At 43.9% G+C, this 19487-nt stretch overlaps 1 protein-coding gene across 1 annotated transcript; it reads left to right on the forward strand.

Annotated features, from left to right (window-relative positions):
* Positions 1–255: 255 nt before the first annotated feature.
* Positions 256–17972, forward strand: Fnta (farnesyltransferase, CAAX box, alpha). Its single transcript, XM_032918941.1, has 9 exons — positions 256–506; positions 2620–2705; positions 4889–5003; positions 8388–8492; positions 10260–10386; positions 12542–12690; positions 15756–15818; positions 17016–17187; positions 17384–17972. The coding sequence occupies exons 1-9, from the start codon at positions 307–309 to the stop codon at positions 17498–17500; spliced, it is 1134 nt and encodes a 377-aa protein (XP_032774832.1). The 5' UTR covers positions 256–306; the 3' UTR covers positions 17501–17972.
* The last annotated feature ends 1515 nt before the right edge of the window (positions 17973–19487 follow it).

Raw genomic sequence — 19487 nt, forward strand, 5'->3', positions numbered from 1 at the left:
TCGGGTTTCATCCCGAGCGTTGAAAAAAGAAACAAAAGCAAAGAAATAGAAAAGTTACCCAAAGAATACCACTGATTATCAGGAAGCACCTAAAGGCCTCTGAAGACCTGCAGGCGGGAAGGGCCCCTGGAACAACAGCAGCGAGTACAGTACGTATCCTGGCCTGGCCAGGCCTCCCGGCCGGGCCCTCTACCCCACGCCTCTATGGTAGGACCCGAGGAACCGGAAGTGGGCCACGCCGGGGGCGGGGCGGGCCGCGGAGGGGGCGGGGCCTCCACCACCACCTCTGCTGCGGACGGAGGCGAGATGGCGGCCACTGAGGGGGTCGGGGAATCTGCGCCAGGCGGTGAGCCGGGACAGCCAGAGCAGCCGCCGCCCCCGCCTCCTCCGCCGCCAGCACAGCAGCCGCAGGAAGAAGAGATGGCGGCCGAGGCCGGGGAAGCAGCGGCGTCCCCTATGGACGACGGGTTTCTGAGCCTGGACTCGCCCACCTATGTCTTGTACAGGTAACGCCCTCCTGCGGGCCGCGGCTCTTGAGGTCGGGGATGAGCTGTGCTGCCGAGGCTGAGATGCAAGCGACGCCGCAGCCGGGCGGACGGGGGCGCCCTCCGAGTCCGCGCAGCCCCGGGTGCTGGCTGGCTGTGGCGGCGCTCTTCTGAAGCTAGGGTGCGGTGACACTTCCGTGGTCCCGCAGTGCTGCCCTGCTGATAGCCGTACATCATTTGAAAGGCGCCCTTTTGACAGTTTGCTGCGGGATAATTTAATTTAAACGGCTAGATTTGCTCTTTACAAACGCTGTCAGGGCTTTGCATGCCTTCTGCTGACTGGAGCGAACTTTCCTTCATCTTTGCCGCTGTGCTCATCCCTCCTGCTCTTTCCTTTCAGTGTTCCCTAGTTCCGTGTCAGAAAGTGTTTTCCGTAGTTCTACCTAAACCCTTTAGATGACTCGTTTACCATGTTTTCATGAATGAGTGAAAGGCATGCAGAGCTTTCTGTAGCTGGATGACTTCAGATTTATTGTGGGGTCCCATAGCTCTCAGAACTTTTCTCTGATTTGTGAATTATGTTCTTGGGATGACTGTCTGATTTCCGAAAGATTAAATGACAGTGTTTTCCATGACTCTCTCCAGACTATAGGTTTTATATATATTAGCAGGTAGGTCATTCTTTTTCCTATATTCTTTTTTTTTTTTTTTTTTTTTTTTTTTTTTTCCGGGGCTGGGGACCGAACCCAGGACCTTGCGCTTCCTAGGCAAGCGCTCTACCACTGAGCCAAATCCCCAACCCCTTCTTTTTCCTATATTCTTACATAAGGGATTCAATTTCAAGGTTAGCTGTATACCACAAATGTCTGCTCTCAGTAACTGATTGGTCTAGAGAAGAAAAGAGTGTAAGTAAAAGATGGTCACACTGAGCAGCAGTTCATGGAAGTCTCCATAAGCGCCTGTTATTTCAATGTACTGTTGTTTTGAGACTGTCCCCTGGATTTTTAGAGTGCTTACAATATGCTATGCAGGTTTTAAGCACCCAAAGTACCCATTACCTCTTATTCCTTCTCAAAGTGGCCTTTCAAAGTTGACTGATAAAATTGTCTTCATCTTATAAATGAAGGAACTGACATCCAGGCAGATTAATGACTTTCTTAATGTCACACAGGAAGTTGTAAAGCTAATATTCCGGCTTAGGCATTTAGGCAGGCCTCATCGCACATCCCAGGCCCTCACTCTGCCTGTGAGTGACCCTCACAGGCCACTTCTCAAGTAACAATAACTTGCAATGCTTCGTCTGATGTGTGTGGGGGGGTGGATATTGAGGCATCACACCTAGGATTAAGGTTAGTTCCTACTAAAATTCATGTTTTAAAAAAATACTAACTCCAGAATCTTACTAAATGAATGAGTGAAGCTAATTTTTAAGTTAAAACGTGGATACTTTCTAGAAGACCACATTTTGCCACACCATAAATTTAAAATTATTGATTTACTATTTTTTATTATTATTATTTTTTTTGAAATAAGTGTTTTATGCCAGTTGGTGGTGGCGCATACCTTTAGTCCCAGCACTTGGGAAGCAGAGGCAGAAGCAGAGGCAGGTGGACCTCTTGAGTTCAAAGCCAGTCTGGTCCACAGAACACATCCCACGGCTCCACAGAAAAAACCTTGTTTTCAAAAAGCCAAAAAATAAAAAATAAAAAAATAAAGTATTTTACTTTATGTGTGTGCCTGCGTGTATGTCTGCAGTGTGCTCTGCTCTCTGTGGAGTTCAGAAAAGGGGATCACATTCCCAGGACCTGGAATTATGATTTCAAATCTCCATGTGGGTGCTTTGAACTGCACTCTATAAGAGCAACCTATGCTTTTAACTGCTGAGCCATGTCTCCAGCCCCTTACTCATTTTCCTTAATCCAGAGTTGATTTCTGCTTTATTTTTAAAATTTTAATATATGAAGCAAAGTGGCAGAGGTTTGCATGGAAGAATCCAATGATTACGTTATGATCTCCATTTGATCGAATGATTGTTGCCAATTAAAACCAAACAGAAATAAGAAACAAGAAAGCACCAGAATTGTTTTCCTTCTAACATGTTTGAATATAATCATGGGGAAATGTCTATTTTCAGGGACAGGGCAGAGTGGGCTGACATAGACCCAGTGCCCCAGAATGATGGCCCCAGTCCAGTGGTCCAGATCATCTACAGTGAAAAGTGTAAGTTTATGTTTATTAGGAAGGCTCTGTATGTTGAACTTTTCACAAAGTTGAAATTTACAATCATCTAACAAGAAAAGTGGGAGGTTTTTGTTTAATAAAAACCTGAATTACTTTGGTGAGTTAAATGTCTTCTTTGTCATTTGTCTTCATATTTTCTTCAGGGGATGGAGATATTCAAAGCAATGAATGTTACATTATAATACATAATAGCTATTATATGGTTGTGCTTTAATTTGCATTTAAAGTATAACAGATGAATTACTGTTTTATTTAGAATAAGCTTTAGTTGTTCACACACTAGCATTTTAAAATATATTTTAGCTATGTAGTGTTAGCCTCAGTTGAAATGTATGAACTGAGGTTTTCTTTAACAAGTAGCCTATTCTTACCATGAATGTGAACTCTTCTGTAAATAGGAGGTCATACAAATGTTGATTGTTCTTCTAGGAAGGGTAAATAGATGAAGTGCTATTTTTGGAATTTTATGTGTTTGTATGTTTGCATGTGTAAATTTTCTACTCTTAGTTAATTCTTTGTTTTCTAAGATCATTTCTTTTTGCAAAAAAACAATTATTCGTTTACTGATTATGAAGAAATGGTAACAAATATTTGAAAAGGAAGAACAGTGGTACAGGGGTTGCCATATATCAAGTATGAAAATGTAGTACTAACCAGTTACTACTGTTCTACTAGTACAGAAATACGGTCATAAGCACTGAAAGTAGGCCTCAGTATATGTGAGGTAGAGCGTGTGACTGAAATGTGTGTTTCATGCACCCTGCAAAGGCTTTGCTCTGTTGACTACGGGCTTAGATAAAAGCATACTTATATCTTATTGATATAATTTATATTTTAATGAACATAAAAATGAATTAAAGGTGAATTGATGTTCTGAAACAAAAATAGATAAGCCATATGCAAATGTAAGAGAATAATCTTTGGGTAGGGATGTAACTCTGGCAGAGCACTTTCCTGGTATATGCAGTGCCCCTGGATTTGATCCCCAGCAAAACAACAAGCAGATTGTCCCTGGTCAAGAGACATCTTCATCCATTTCTCGGAGAAAAGAAAAGATAAGCAAAGAAAATAATTTAGTTCTATTGTGATGAAGGCATGATTAGATTATATATAAAGTACTCTATTAAGGAAAATTTCAGAGTATATAACTACATGAAAATGTTTTCTGAAATATTTCCACATAATATTTCTCAAAGAAATAGAAATATTTACACAGAAATATTTACATCAGTAGTAACCACATATCAACCAAACCCAGGTCTTCAGTAGGAGCAACAAGTGCTCTTAACTGCTGAACCATGTCTTCAGCCCTCTAAGAGCAGCTTCTACCTATTCTGGACTCATTTTGGCAGATGACATGAGGTAGGTGCCAAAGACATGGCTGAATAGCTAAGAGCAGAGGACCTGAGTTCGTTCCTCCATGCCCACATGAGGCCGCTCATAACTCCCTATAACGCTAGCTCCAGGGAACACCCTCTTCTGGCCTCCCATAGATACCTCTACACACAGTCACACATGAGTGAAAATAAAAGTGAGTCTCTTAAAAAGAGAGGCGTTGGAGGCTGAGAGCATAGACTTGGAGTCTGACCACTTGGCATGTTGATCTACTGGATCTTTATCCATGAACATATTACTTAACCTCTGTGGTCAACACCCATAGGAAAATGCAAATGGGGACAGGAACAGCAGTTCTTGTAGGGAAAACTTACAATCCCTATAACCATTGAGATTTAGATCTGTTACAACATGGATTTTACATAAGGCATTTGGGAGATTCAGTTTGGCATTAACCCATAATACTTGCGGTAAGCATGATTAGACTTACGTAGCTCATGTGTTGTGTCTGTGACATTGAGCATTGCCTGAGTGGCTTTCAGTGTCATGTGCATCTGCTGACATGGTACAGAGTTGTAACCCTAGCACTTGGGAATCACGATGGACAGTTCCAAGCCTGAGTTATAGAGCAAGTTTGGGTCCAGCCTTGTATACATGAGACACTATCGCCACAAATTAACACAGTAATAAAACAGCCCAGCCACCCAGCTGTTTAACTGTCCTTTCTGGTATATGCATGATACACATGCAAAGACCACATACATGTGCAGTGGAGTTCTTGTGTTAAACAGGAAGTGACCCTCACGTACTGTGTGTTGTGTCTCCAGTTAGAGACGTCTACGATTACTTCCGAGCTGTTCTGCAGCGCGATGAAAGAAGCGAACGAGCCTTTAAGCTCACTCGAGACGCTATTGAGTTAAACGCAGCCAACTATACGGTGTGGTAAGTAAATATTTACAATAATATAATGGGGTTGGGGATTTAGCTCAGTGGTAGAGCGCTTGCCTAGCAAGCACAAGGCCCTGGGTTCAGTCCCCAGCTCCGAAAAAAAGAAAAAAAAATACAATAATATAATATAAACATTAATACTTACTGCTAGCAGGTCTTGTGTTTTGAGTCCAAGTGACTCCTTTCTTAACTGTACTCTAATTTTCATCAAAATAATAATTCACATACTTGCCCTCGAGTCTCCTGAATGAGAACAACAGTCTGTGCACCAGTCCTTTGTGCTACAGAACCCATTCCCGTTTTCTTGAATGGACTTCTGTGTACCAGATAACACTGTGTTACTGTTCATTTTGCGTTGTCGACATAATTCTTTCTATGAGAGATACAGAGTCAGCTGTGCTTCTCTATACCACAACGAGTTACGCTCCTGCTCTCCATGCCTCATAGGAGAAGTACATGTCCTTTCACAGAGGGCCTTCGGTCTCCATTTTTCTACCGTATGTTTATTTGTGGCTATGTGTTCAGTGCACATACACATCACAGCCCGCCTTGGGAGTCCATTCGTTCCCCCACATGAGTCTCAGGAATTGAACTCAGTCTTCAGGCTGGTTGCTGTCCTGCCCCTTTACCCTCTAAGCCACTTCACCAGCCCTGTGTCTGTTTTTTAAAGCAGATCTAACGTAGCCCAGGTTGACCTTAAACTTAGTAGGTAGTTGAGGAAGATTTGTGATGCTTCCGTATCCACCTCTTGGGATCTGAAATTACAGGCTTGTGCCCCGTGCCTAACAGCATCCATGCTAGCAGCATTCGTTCTGTCTATGTAGGCAGCTGAGATCGCTGGTTTTGTTTGGTTTACTTTCCTGTGCAACAGTAAGTAATTCGCTCCCAGACTCTGTGACATGTAAATGTGTCATACTCTGTCTCTTCAGACTGTATAAATCCTTTGCCATTTACTATTTTGTTTATTTGTTTTTAAATAAAAAACGAAGGCAAAAAACCCCAAACAAACAAAAACTCCAGGTCTCACTATGCATACCATGCTGCCCACAAACTCAGAGATCTGCCTGCTCCTGCTTCCTGCCCCGCTTCCCCTGCTCCTGCTTCCCCTGCTCCTCCTCCTCCTGCGTGCTCGAGCACACACACACACACACACACACACACACACACACACACCCGTGTTGAGACTAAAGGCATAAACAACCACACCCAACTCTTTTCTTGATTTACTTTCTCATTTTTGCAAAGCACATCCTTGAGCCAAGGAAAGCTTAGAGAATGTGGAGAACATTGTGTTTAGGATGTGGCTGGAGGGATGGGGCAGTGGTGAGAACACTTGTCGCTCTTGTTTATTTGTTGTTTGGTTTGGTTTGGGTTTTCAAGATGGGGTTTCTCTGTCTAGCCTTATCCATCCTGGAACTCTCTATAGACCAGACTGGCCTCAAACTCATAGCCCTGCAGCCTCTACCAGGATTACAGGCTTGCTTGTTGCTCTTAAATAGGACCTAGATTTAGTTCCCAGCACCCATGGTAGCTCACAAGCATCTATAACTCCGTGTCCTCTCTGGCCTGCGCAGCCAGTGTGCGCATGTGGTACATAGGTGTATATGCAGACAAAACATCTAAATAAGTTTTTTTTTAAAAAAGGTTGTTTTTAAGTTTAGATGTATTTAAAAGTGTTTTGTCTTAGAGCCTTTGACTTTACTAACAGACTTCTACATTGGAAGCCAAAATCCTTCAAAATTTTGCAGTTTCGTATTTTTTTTTTTAACCTCAGCTGTGAAAAAAATTCCCATTCTTCTTTTAAACCCTTCTTTTAAAAATGTATTTGAGGGGCTGGGGATTTAGCTCAGTGGTAGAGCGCTTACCTAGGAAGCGCAAGGCCCTGGGTTCGGTCCCCAGCTCCGAAAAAAAGAACCAAAAAAAAAAAAAAAAATGTATTTGAGGTCGGGCTGGAGGTTGGCTCAGCAGTTGAGAGCACTGACTGCTCTTCCAGGGGTCCTGAGTTCAAATCCCAGCTACCACATGGTGGCTCACAACCATCTGTAATGGGATCTGATGCCCTCTTCTGCTGTGTCTGAACACAGCTACAGTGTACTCATATACATGAAGTAAATAAATCTTTAAAAAAAATGTATTTGAATGTTTTGCTTGCATGTATCCCTGTGTACCACATGCATGCCTGTTGCCCTCAAAGGTCAGAGGAAAGAGTAGGATCCCCTGGAACTGAAGACAGCTGTAATCCACCGCGTGGCCCCCGATAAGAACAAGTATTGTTTAGTAGGTTTCTCTGCTGACGTAGTAAGCCAGTTCAAGCTGGATTAAAAGTATAAAAGCAGGCTTATTTGGGAATGGCTCCCAGGTGAGACAGAGAACTCAGAGAGGGCAGAAAGAGGCAGAAACGGTGAGGGGAAGAGAGAGCAAGTAACCAAAATGTCTCTATTACATAGGGAAGAGTCTCTGGGAGAAGGGCAGCCCAACCCCTGAACTGGAAAGTTTATGGCAGGGCGTGGGGTGTGCCAGCCATACCCTGTATTAGGTAGGGACTGAGAGATGCTGGGAGAGCCTGGCGGCCAGGTCTGTTTTGATATATTAAATAGGCCCCTCAGCTGCTTGTCCTGGATTTGAAACCTAACCTCCTTAGTGACTGAGCCATCTCCCAGCCCTGAGCCTTGTCTTGACCTCTTTTAAGTTGTGATCTTCTCTCCTGTCTACCTCTGGACTGACTCTTTAGCTGCATATGAAACCTCCTGGGCTATCTTTTCTTGGTTGCTTTTGTTGTTGTCATCTTTGTTTCTTTTGTTCAGTTTGTCTTATGTTTCTGGAGACATAATCTCACTGTGTAGCCCTGGCTGTCCTGGAGCTCTATGTAGACTAGTCCAGACTCAAGATTTTTACCTGCTTTCTGAGGGTAGGGTTAAAGGAATATGCCAGCACGCCCTGTAGAAGCCTTATTCTATTTGAGAGAAACATTTTGATGGTGGTTCTGAATACAATATTTTTATAATGTTTATAATAGTATTAGTAGTATATGTATGTAAACTGTAGCCTATAGAAAGGAAAGGGATTTATTTTTTATTATAGAATCCAGTCTATTACCTGAAAATAACATTTTAGTTATTCATCTTCCCATTCCTTAAAGCTCAAACTTAATTCTTCTGTTTTGCATTTGTTGTGGGCCTCTCTGCTTACACATGAACTGCTCCATTACTCCAGTTCTAGATGTATGAATGTGGGCAGTTACAGGCTCTGAGATTGGCCACGTAAAGTAAGTAGCAGATGTTGTCTGTGCACTGTATTCCTGTCTTGCAGCTTACTTGACAGTCTTGCTAGGCGACTCCTCTGAACTGACGAAACTCTGTGTTTGCTGTTTTGCCATAGGCATTTTCGGAGAGTTCTTTTGAGGTCGCTTCAGAAGGATCTGCAAGAAGAAATGAACTACATCACTGCAATAATTGAGGAACAGCCCAAAAACTATCAAGTTTGGTAAGAGGAAAGCAAGAAGGAAGTATGTCACTCTGCTATAGCATTTGGCACTGGGAGCTGAGAGTTCTTTATCCATTGAGTGCTTTGCAGTCAGACTGTTAGCTGCTCATAGGATTGTAAGGTTTGATTTGTGGAGCAGCAGTACTAGATTGGGAAAAGTCTGAAAATGGTTTCCTAGTCAGTATGAAATAACTTTCTTATATTCGATACTTTACAGTCATCTGAATGTTAGTTTTGTAGGTGCAGGGAGACAGTAACAGTGTCAAGCCGAGAGTGCATAAAAGCCAGCTGTTTTTATGGATCATTGTGAACATGGCGTCGGGGTTTTCCATTTTGTTGCAGACGGTGTGGATTATAATGTAGAGATTTTGTGGAGGGAGAGCAAGAAGCAGAAAAGGAGAAATGAGGGGGAAAGAATGGACTAGAGTTCGGATAGTGCTCTTCCCAGAGACAGTAGCCTGAGTAGCAGACCCTGGCACTCCTCCTGTGTGCTGGGGGTGAGTATGGGGTGGGCGCAGGAAACAGAAAAACCTGTGAGCAGAAGAATGTGAGAAGGCCATGCACTCAGGGACATGCATATAGTTCCATCTGACTACAGCACATTTCAGGAGTCCAGGCAGGGTATGACCACAAACCTGGGTATGGCCTGATGGACACTGATAGAGATGTGGGCTGCCCATAGGGCAGTGGTTCTCAGCCTGTGGGCCATGACCTTTTGGGAGTGGAACAACGTTTTTTACAGGGATCACCTAAAATAATCAGAAATATCAGGCATTTGCCTTACAATAGGATGGGCAGTGCAAACCCAGGACCTAACTAGTTGATTTTTATTAAATTCTCACTGATCTGGAGAATATTGTATTACTGTTATGAGAAGTCAGTTTGGTAAAACTTACCTAGAAACCTGAGAAAAGGAAATGTTAGTAGTAGTCAGTGACTTGGAGAGTTTTAACAGTAAACTTAGAAATCCTTCTTTCTAGGATTTTCTCATTGATAGCATCTTGCCTTCTCCATATCGTGTGAAATGAGTCTTTGAATGTCCCCTGTGGTGCTGGTTTACCTGAGCACTAGAGTCTCCCGATCAGGGCGGCCCTGCTCAGGAGCACCTTTCACACGTGCAGCCCGCACACTGGACGAGTCACAGTTAACACTGGGGATGTGTCTGTTTCCTGGTCATATGGGGATGGAGCCCAGAGTCTCACACGTGCTAGGCAAATGCTCCATCAGTGAGCTAACTACCCAGCCTCTGGTGCATTTTTAATTTCCAGTGTGTGTAAGGAGAATTGTGAAAATGGAACACAGTATAAAAAAGTATTCTAACACAGAAATTGTCTTGTGACGGAGTTGTAACTTGTCCTAGTTACACATTTTCTAGGGCAGAAGTAAATAAGTTCTGCTTACCAACTGGTAGCATGAAGAGGTGCTTGTATGGTGGCATTCTAAGCATAGTGTTGTAACTGACTATAAGTAGAGACAGATTCTGTTCGTCCACACACAGTGCTTCAGAATCGCTGCACAAAGGCCTGGGCTGTGAGAAGATTACTGCAGCTGCAGGTCTGGTTTGAGAGACCTGTGCCCTAGATACCTGGTTGTGCACAATCTGTCACTGTGCCTCAACTCAGTGCTGGAACTCTGTCACTGTTAGCCTTTCTGGTAGCTTTGGGAATTGGGAATGAGCTGTTGTTTTCTGAATTCCCTTTCAGCTCACTGAGTGCGGCTGGTGTTAGCTCAGAGTTAACCTACACTTCCCCTCTGTCCTCTGCTCAGGCACCATAGGAGAGTATTAGTGGAGTGGCTGAAAGATCCTTCTCAAGAGCTCGAGTTCATCGCCGATATCCTTAATCAGGATGCAAAGAATTACCATGCCTGGCAGCATCGACAGTGGGTCATTCAGGTATCGCCTTTCTTGAAGTCTGTGTGAAAGAACAGATGGGCATGTGTGACTAAAAACCCATAAAGTAAAGGTGCTCGAAGCCTAACATCCTCCATGAGGTCACATTTTGTAATCTCTCTGGATATATTGGTGAATAGTTTCCTATTAAAGAAAATTAATAGTAAATTTTAAAGAACTTTTAGATTAAATTTACATCATTATCTCCTCTTTATAGGCCTGGCTGGCCTGGAACTAACTCACTAGAACTGGCTCAGAGGTCTGCCTGCCTCTGCTTCCTGAGTCCTGGGATTGGAAGCATGGGTCCCCACACCATCACAGTTAAAAATATCATTTAAAAATTTAAGCGTTTTTATATTTAACTAAATGAGTTACAGTTTCTGAGGTTGTTCAATAGTTGTAATTTTTTTTTTTTTTTATTTTAAAAAGTCATTTTGGGTAAACAGATTTCATGTTGACCAAGTTTGCCTTCTATGTAGCTCAATGTGATCTTGACTTTCTGACCTTCTGGCCTTTGCTTCCCACGGGCTGAGTTCCAGGTTCACATCATTGCTCTCAGTTTCTGTGGTGCGCGTGTTATCCCCAGTGCCCTGTGCATATTAGTCAGTTTGCCCGCTGAGCTGTTCCCCAGATCCTGCTGTCTTCATTTTCATTGGAAGCTGTAATCAGCTGGGCATGATAGCTTTATACTTCTAATCCTAACACTCAAGGAGGCAGGGCGGCTGATCTGAGTTTGAAGCCAGGCTGGTCTACATAGCAAATTCCAGCGGGACAGGGTGATAGATAGAGTGCAGCTGTGTCAACAACAAAAGCAAACAGGAAATTGTAATGACGTCAAACTGTGTGTCACCCATGTCTGTCTGCTAGCAGAGCAACCTAAATACAGTGTTACCAATGTCTTTGGAAAGCTACTCACACAGTAGGTTTTTTACTGAGTTGTCAGAGGTTCTAAATGACAAAGCATTCCGAGAGACCCGTCAGTTATATTGTAGCTTTAAGTTCCTATAATTGAAGTACAGAAGTTTCTCCTGTTCTTACATTCGATGTGCATGGTTTCATATTTTCAACCCACTCTTCGGGACGTAAGATTATTTTCAACTATAATAATAGACAAGTGATTTCTGAAACTGAAGAAAATCTGTACATTTTATATGCTCCATAAAATCAGAGAAATAATATATCCCCTAGGATATTATAGCACATGCCTGTAATCCCAGCACATCGGAGTAGGATCGGGAAGATACGAAGGGAAAAATACTTAAAAACTTATGTAAGTCAGTGTTTCTCAGACAGTGGTGTTTGGGGTGGTTGGCAGTACTCGGGATGCTTGCCGTGTGGCCGCAGGAACCGTGCTAGCCCTCACTGCTCATCAGCACAGAGCTTTTCACCAAAATACTATGACTTTTAAAATCAGGGACCAGCTTAGAAATCCTTAATCTTGCTAGTGTCAAATAAGAAATAAAAATACATTCGCTTTTTCAAAATGCCTTAATCATAAAGTAAAACTTGACATTTAAATACAAATGTCTATCTTTCTGTTTTCTGTTTGTTTAAAGTAATTTTATCAGGAATTCGCTTTGTAAAATTAACTTGTTTTGTTTTTGAGACAAGGTTTCAATCTGTAGCCCAAAGTCTTCCTAAATTCTTGATCCTCCTGCTTCAGCCTCCTGGATGCTGGGATACCTGATATGTGCTACACCCTGTCTGTGTGTACATCTGCAGTGCTGCTCTGTTTAATGTTACATATTAACTCCAAATTACGTCATCTGTGTGTGCGTAATGTTACTCAGTCTTTCACCAGTGAATTTGGTTGATGGCTTTTGTTTTTTCCCTTCTAAGTTTCCTTTTACTTCTGTTTGTTTAGTTTATATCTTTGTGGGATCTATACTCAATCTCTTCTCCCCCCTTCCCTCTCTCTTTCTTTCGGACAATGTCTTATGTAACCCAGTTTGGCTTTGAATATGTGTAGCTGGGAATGGCCTTGAATTTCTAATCCTTCTACATTTGCCCCCGGATGCTGGGATCGCCGACTGCTTGCCACCATGATAACCCCTTCCCTTCAGTGCCACTTTCTTAGCTTTGCTGACATTTTGCTTGTTTCTTTGTTTTTGTTATTTTATAAATGACAGAGCATTTCTAACTGGACTTTTGTTTTTAGGAGTTTCGACTTTGGGATAATGAGCTGCAGTATGTGGACCAGCTTCTCAAAGAGGATGTGAGAAATAACTCTGTGTGGAACCAAAGACACTTCGTCATTTCTAATACCACTGGCTACAGTGATCGCGCTGTGTTGGAGAGAGAAGTCCAGTTAGTATCCTGTGTTGCTCATTCCCTCATTAAAAATTTGCATACCTGTCAGATGCTGGCACTGACACTGGGCACTCAGATGCTGCAAAATCAATACTTTCCTGGGCCCTACAGACCTTTCCCAGGCCTTACAAACTCAAATGGGGCAGATTTGGGAAAAACACGTCCAGGATGAGTTTGCATGGAATCTGTGTTTTGCAGGCTCTTCAGTTTCTTAACCTGTTGTTGATTCTAGAGATTGTGAAGAAATTGATTTCATAGTGCCAGAAAGTTTTATTTTGGATCTGTTCTCACTAAAATTCTATTCATTTTAGATAGTAGTTCCCAAAGGCCAAGTTATTCTTGTGAGCATCTTGGCTGGGCAAGTGCCTGACTGGAGGTGCTGAGTAACACACTAGCGTTAAACAGATGACCCTAGGCATTGCCAGATGCATCTGCAGTGACAAAATCACACACACACACATGCACACACTAACAGGTGTGTGTAAAACTGTAAGAGCTCTGAGCCAACTCTCCTCAACCCCTTTGTAATTCAGGGTCTTGCTCTGTAGCCCAGGCTGGGCTAGAACTTGAGAGCTTTGTACTTGAGTGCTAGGATTCTGGGAATCCACACACCCAAGGGGTTGTTCATGACCCAACATAAACAGTGGACGTCCGTGGAGGAAGTTCCGACTGCTGTAGAGGGCACCACTGCTTTTTTCTTGTGGAGTTTTCTTACCAATCAGAATCCTTTAGAGTTTCATACTATGGGTTGACCCAAGTTGTAGTGAATGGGTTTTAAATATTTAATATTTCTTACTCACTGTGTTTTCACTGGGTTAGTTTTTAAAAGAGCTAAAATACTGACTACAAAGCGTTTGGAAAGTTGACGTTGGTCTCCCTTGAGGAGATTGGTGGCCTCTGCTGTTAAAGACAAATAAACAAGATGCTCAGTTTGTCAGAATTTAGGTGTATTTCCTAAAGATGGCGGAATAATATTTAAATAGTAATAGATGTATTTATCAGGAATTCATGGTATGTTAATTGGAATTTTAATGCTTAATATAGGAAAGTATGTAGATCTGATTGTAGTTTCTTTATGCTTTTCCCCTTTTTCCTATAAAGGTAATATAGTATGTTTATTGGAAAAAATTAACTGTTAGGTTTAAAGACAAGACTTCCCTTTTCTTGAGCTGGAGCAGTGGTTTAGAGGGTAAAGCACTTGCCTAGCATGCGAAGAGCCGTGAATCTGGTCCCCAGCACACTGTGAAGCCAAGTGTGGTAGGGTGCACACATGTGTCCTTGGCACTTAGCTGATCCAGGCAGGAACATCAGACGGTCAAGGTCATCCTTTGCTATGTAACAAGTCCTAGGCCAGCCTGGGCTACTTGAGATCCTTACTCTAAAGAGAGAGAGAAGGGAGGCTGGAGAGATGGCTCAGTGGTTAAGAGCACTGACTGCTCTTCCAGAGGTCCTGAGTTCAAATCCCAGCAGCCACATGGTGGCTCACAACCATCTGTAATGGGATCTGATGCCCTCTTCTGGTGTGTCTGAGGACAGCTACAGTGTACTCATATGAATAAAATAAATAAATCTTCAAAAAGAGAGAGAAAAGAAAAAATGGTCAAAAGCTGTCTAATTCTCACTGTAGAATAAGCTGCACCTCTGTCTAGCTTCCCAAGCTTTGTGAGGACACTGCAGACATTTATGCACAACGTTTTCTGCCTGTGCGGAGGGCTGTTTGTTTATGAGATGGTCTCATGTGTCTCACTGCCTTAGAGCACAGTACATGCACTGGTTCACTTTCTCAACTCCAGTATTCCTGCCTCCACCTCAGGGCTGGAACGACAGGCCTAGGCTACAACAGTGGGGCTTGTTTACTCCTGTTTTATTTACTGTGTCTTCGCTATAGTTCTGTGCTAGTACAGTCTGCTGCTGTAGGTTAAGTCTATTTTACCTAAATTACTTGGGACCATTCTTGCTTGACATTTTGGAATACTGGCATTGCGTTATAATTGATTATTAATCTTATATAAGATATTATAAGATATACTCATGACCATTTTTATTTTTATCCTTTGTAACTTCCATAACATTTTTCTTTCTTTTTTTTTTTTTTTTTTTTTGAGACAAGCTCTCATTGGGCAGCGGTGGCTGGCATGGAACATACTTTGTAGTCAAGGCTGGCATTGAACTCACAGAGACCCCCTGCCTCTGCCTCTCCAGTGCCGCCATTAGAAGTCTGCACCATCACCCAGTTCCAGTTCCATGGCATTTCTTATAGCTCGTAAAGTGACGTCGATCACTGAGACTTTCTTGGGCATACGTTGATCTTTGACTCACCACCCCCGGTTGCAGTGTGAATACAAGACAGGTCTTTTAGCTAACCTTCTCTTCAGAAGGAAAAATACTCAATATTCTTTTTTTCTTTCAAAAACTATGTAGTTGTTTTGAGGATCCAATCCAAAGTAAAGTCTTTTAAGACTGATTTTGTGTGTACATGTACATGCACATGCTACATGTGTACAGAGACCAACGGCTTCAGGGGAAGCTGGGAAAAGAGGGATAGCAGATAACTGTGAGCTGCCGGACATGGGTGCTCAGGAGGAGTAGGAAGTCCTCTTACCCCCCAGGCCATCTCCAGCCCTCTGTCTGTCTTCAAAGGAAATCCCAGATGTTTATTCTGCGTGTGAGTGTTTTGTCTGCGAGTTCGCCTCTGTATCGCCTGCCTGCGGTGCTTGAAGTGGATGGAAGCGGTCGTTGGATGCCCTGGGACTGGAATTACAGATGGTTGTGATCTGCCGTGTGCATGCAGGGAGTTTGGGAGAGCCAGTGCTCTCAGCTGCTGAGCCATGGCAACAGCGCCACGTCTTAGCAGGAAGCAGGGCGTCGAGACAAGTTGACAACTGCACAGTTAAGGACGCTCTTCCCGGGGTTGGCACTCCAGTGGTAGCAGGAGCCACGGGCAGGCAGAAGTGAGTGCTGACAGAGGGAAAGGGGAAAGCTTACGTCAGGTTCCCTCCCAGTGCTGCTAAAACTGTCAACTTGACCTGTTCATTTAAACTCCTGTCTGTATTTTCTTACAGGTATACTCTGGAAATGATCAAATTAGTGCCACACAATGAGAGTGCGTGGAACTACTTGAAAGGGTAAGACACTGACTGCGCTTACTCACCTGTCACGAGGGAGCCAGCAGCCCACTGCTAGTGACAGCACGGAGTGAGCTCCATAAGCAGGCTCTAAGGGGTGTGAGGGAGTTCTCTGGATCGGCACAGCTGATAGAGCAGAGTGCGGTTGTGGTGACCCTAGGCATCGTGCCCTCCGTCTTTCCCTTCCCACCCCCAAGAACACAGCACAGAGGGAACGGCAGTGCATGTCACTAGGATTTACAACTTGTGTAGGGATTTGCTAAGTGCTGAAGCCCCTAGTCTTTGTTTCGAAGAACGGAACACACCATTCATGAGGGTTCAGTATAGCTGGGCAGCATAAACTTGACAAAAAGTCACTCAGATGGGTGGCCAACCCTCCCACTGTCAACGTGTCTTCCAGTGACAAGTCTTACTCCTAAAAAGGTTTCCGAGGTCTGGCCCTTGACCCAGCCTAGCTCCTCAGCACACAGACCATACCTGAGGCCCAGTCATACTTGGAGATGTGGATGACCTATAATCCCCTAAGTAGCTGAGGTGTGGAAAATTACCTCAAAGACAAGGAGAGATGTCTCTCTTGCTCTTTTTACCTCTCAGAAGAGTTCTTTTCTTTCTGCTTCAATAGCATATGTCATGGAACTGAGTTATCATTGGTTGTTTTACAACTTTCTTGGGTGGATCTCGTTTATAGCAGGTCGCTCTCAGACCGTGACACTGACGGTGACTTGAGCTTCTTACTTTCTCCCTCCACTTTCCAGATGCTGAGATCACAGATGTGCACCACCATACCTGGGTTGTGCACTGCTGGGCGGTGAACCCTTGTGCACGCTGGGCAGGCACTTTGCCAACTGAGCCACATCCCCAGTCCAACTTCATTGTTTTGTTTTGTTTTTTTTTTTCAGAGCTGAGGACCGAACCCAGGGCCTTGTGCTTACTAGGCAAGCGCTCTACCACTGAGCTAAATCCCCAACCCCTTAAGTTAATTTTTATTCAACTTTAAGCCTCCGTCAATAAGGCCTACACAGTTTAAAATACGTTTTTTTCTTTTCCCGTCTCACTTGTTCATAACAAGTCTTCCCTCTTGTGCCTGAGGCTTACTTTCTCCTGATCTGTGTGTGTGTGTGTGTGTGTGTGTGTGTGTGTGTGTGTGTGTGTGCTCTCTCTCAGAATGGAGTTTTGTTTTATTCTGTTTCGTTGTAGGATTTTGCAGGACCGTGGTCTTTCCAGATACCCTAATCTATTAAACCAGTTGCTTGATTTACAACCAAGTCACAGCTCCCCCTACCTAATTGCCTTTCTTGTGGATATCTATGAAGACATGCTGGAAAACCAGTGTGACAACAAGGAGGACATTCTTAATAAAGCACTAGAGGTGAGTTCGAGTGCAACAAAGTCCTCACTGCCTCACCCGCTGCCACCGCTGTTGCTGCCACATCTCACGGGGGTTCTCGGGGTTCTTTTCTGATTTGGGGTACCACTGTCAGTGTGTAACTGCTGTACGGTGTCACATTGATATACACCCTTGAGAGGGAATTAAACGTTAATACATTTTTATTTTTCATTTTCAGTTATGTGAGATTCTAGCTAAAGAAAAGGACACTATAAGAAAGGAATATTGGAGATATATTGGACGGTCCCTCCAGAGTAAACACAGCAGAGAAAGTGACATACCGGCGAGTGTATAGCAGCAAGAGCAGCTGGAAGAAGAGGACGATGCTTTCTGAGGCCTCTTATGCGGGAGTGTAGAGCGGTTAGAGCGGCCATCTCATGCCTGTGAGCTAACGTTGTCCAGGTGCTGCTTCTAACAAGAACTAAGGATGACTCCTGTGTGCTGACGCTGTTCAGACTAGCTAAGAGTCGATTTCCTAAAGCAAAGTCATTGGAGGGGAGGGTGAAGAAAACTTTCCCGTAAAGGAACTACTGCTTTTGTAGTCTTCCCAACATTTAATCCAATCCTGTAGAATCAGCATCTCCTGAAAGACATGGTGCACGGCCGTGTGCTGGGCGTGGCTAAGGGCAGCTGTGTCATGGGTTTGCAGTCCTGGGAACCTCGGAGCTGCCGGGGACTGCTGGCCTCACCCACAGGATCTTGCTATCACTGTAACCAACTAATGCCAAAAGAAAGGTTTTATAATAAAATCACATTATCTACAAACAGCTCCATAGTGCTTGGTGTTTAACAGTTTATAAGGGACAAGCAAGGAGCCCAGTGCCTGGGAGGCCGAGACAGGAGTGGTGCTGCAAGGCTGAGGCCAGTCTGGACTACACAGACAGGTTCAGGCCAGTTCAGAATACAGAGGGCGTGGCCTTCTTTGAAAAAAAAATGTCAAAAACTGAAAAAGAAAATATTACTATACAATATGTGATTAAGGGAGGTTAATGTAAATTTGTTTAAAATGGAAATTGGTCCTTTTTTAACTGTGAGTAACAGAATCTACTCGATAATTTACCTGGATTTATTCAGCACAGCTCACAGTCACTGCCTCATCTGGACGTTCACCCCGCATCCACGCCATGCAATACCATCAGGTTTCTGCGCCTGAGCCAGGGCTGGGAACCACTGTGTGAGGAGTTAGCACAGTCTGCTGCCGTCTCCAGGTCAGCCACCTTCTACAGGAGCACACCTACTGTGTGCTGACCGACCAAAGGACCTGAGTGGCTCACTAGTGTGCTAGCTACAGCAGCAATCCACAGGAGTTTCCAGTGTTAGAGCACCACACCACAGCTAAGGAAATCACTGTGAGGGGTTGAATAATCCTCCTCCACATAAACTTGGGAAATACCTTTTAGTAGAGAAAACACATTTAAGTCATTTTTAACATTTGTTTTGTTTTTACATCTGATGTTAGTATTTGTCACTTGTTATCTCCCAAGTCTCAAGTTCTATATTTGAAATAGCATAAAATACCATCTCTCTGTTTTTAGTAGAAACAACAAAACACAGCCTAGTGGTCAACTATGGTGATGCCTGCTCTAATGCTAGCATTTAGGAGGCAGAAGCAGGTGTATCTTTGTGAGTTCAAGACCAGCCTGCTCTACATTTCAGGGTCCAGGTCAGCCAGGCCACATAGGAAGGCTTTGTCTCACAAAAAATAAGCCAGTCTAGGAACATTCATCCTTAGAATTACTGTCAGTGACTTAACATTGTCGTGAGGGCTGCCGACTCAGCAGAGCTGTGAGGGACTAAGGGAGCATAGGGGCCCAGCACAGCAGCACAGCCGTGATCCTGCATGCAGAGATTCACCACAGGTTCAGGGGCGGTCAGCAACCAAAACAAGCAGGCATGGAGATGCACACCTGTAAGTCCTATGTTCCAGAGGCTGCGGGAGGGCCAGACCTAGCCTCAGACGTGCTTCTGTTAGTCTGTCTCAGTCTGCTCCATGCCCTCCACTCTGCCATCACTGCTTGTCTCTCAGGTCCTCCTTCCGCCCTTTGAAATACTTTGTGCTTTAGCGTTTGTTTCAAGAGTGTGGATGTCACTCGGCCTTGTTTTGGGCACGAGCAGACCCCTCATCATTAGCATGGCCCTCGAAGTGCCTTGTGCTGATCGGAGTCAGGTGTGACGTTCAGCTCAGTCAGCCTCCCAGTCAAGTGCCACCACAGCCTGCATACCCAGAACATTGGGTTCTCATGGAGAACCCGTGTCGGTTCTCTGGCCAGAGACCCGGATTC

This window comes from Rattus rattus, chromosome 13, assembly GCF_011064425.1.
Source record: "Rattus rattus isolate New Zealand chromosome 13, Rrattus_CSIRO_v1, whole genome shotgun sequence".
NCBI classification, from domain to species: domain Eukaryota; kingdom Metazoa; phylum Chordata; class Mammalia; order Rodentia; family Muridae; genus Rattus; species Rattus rattus.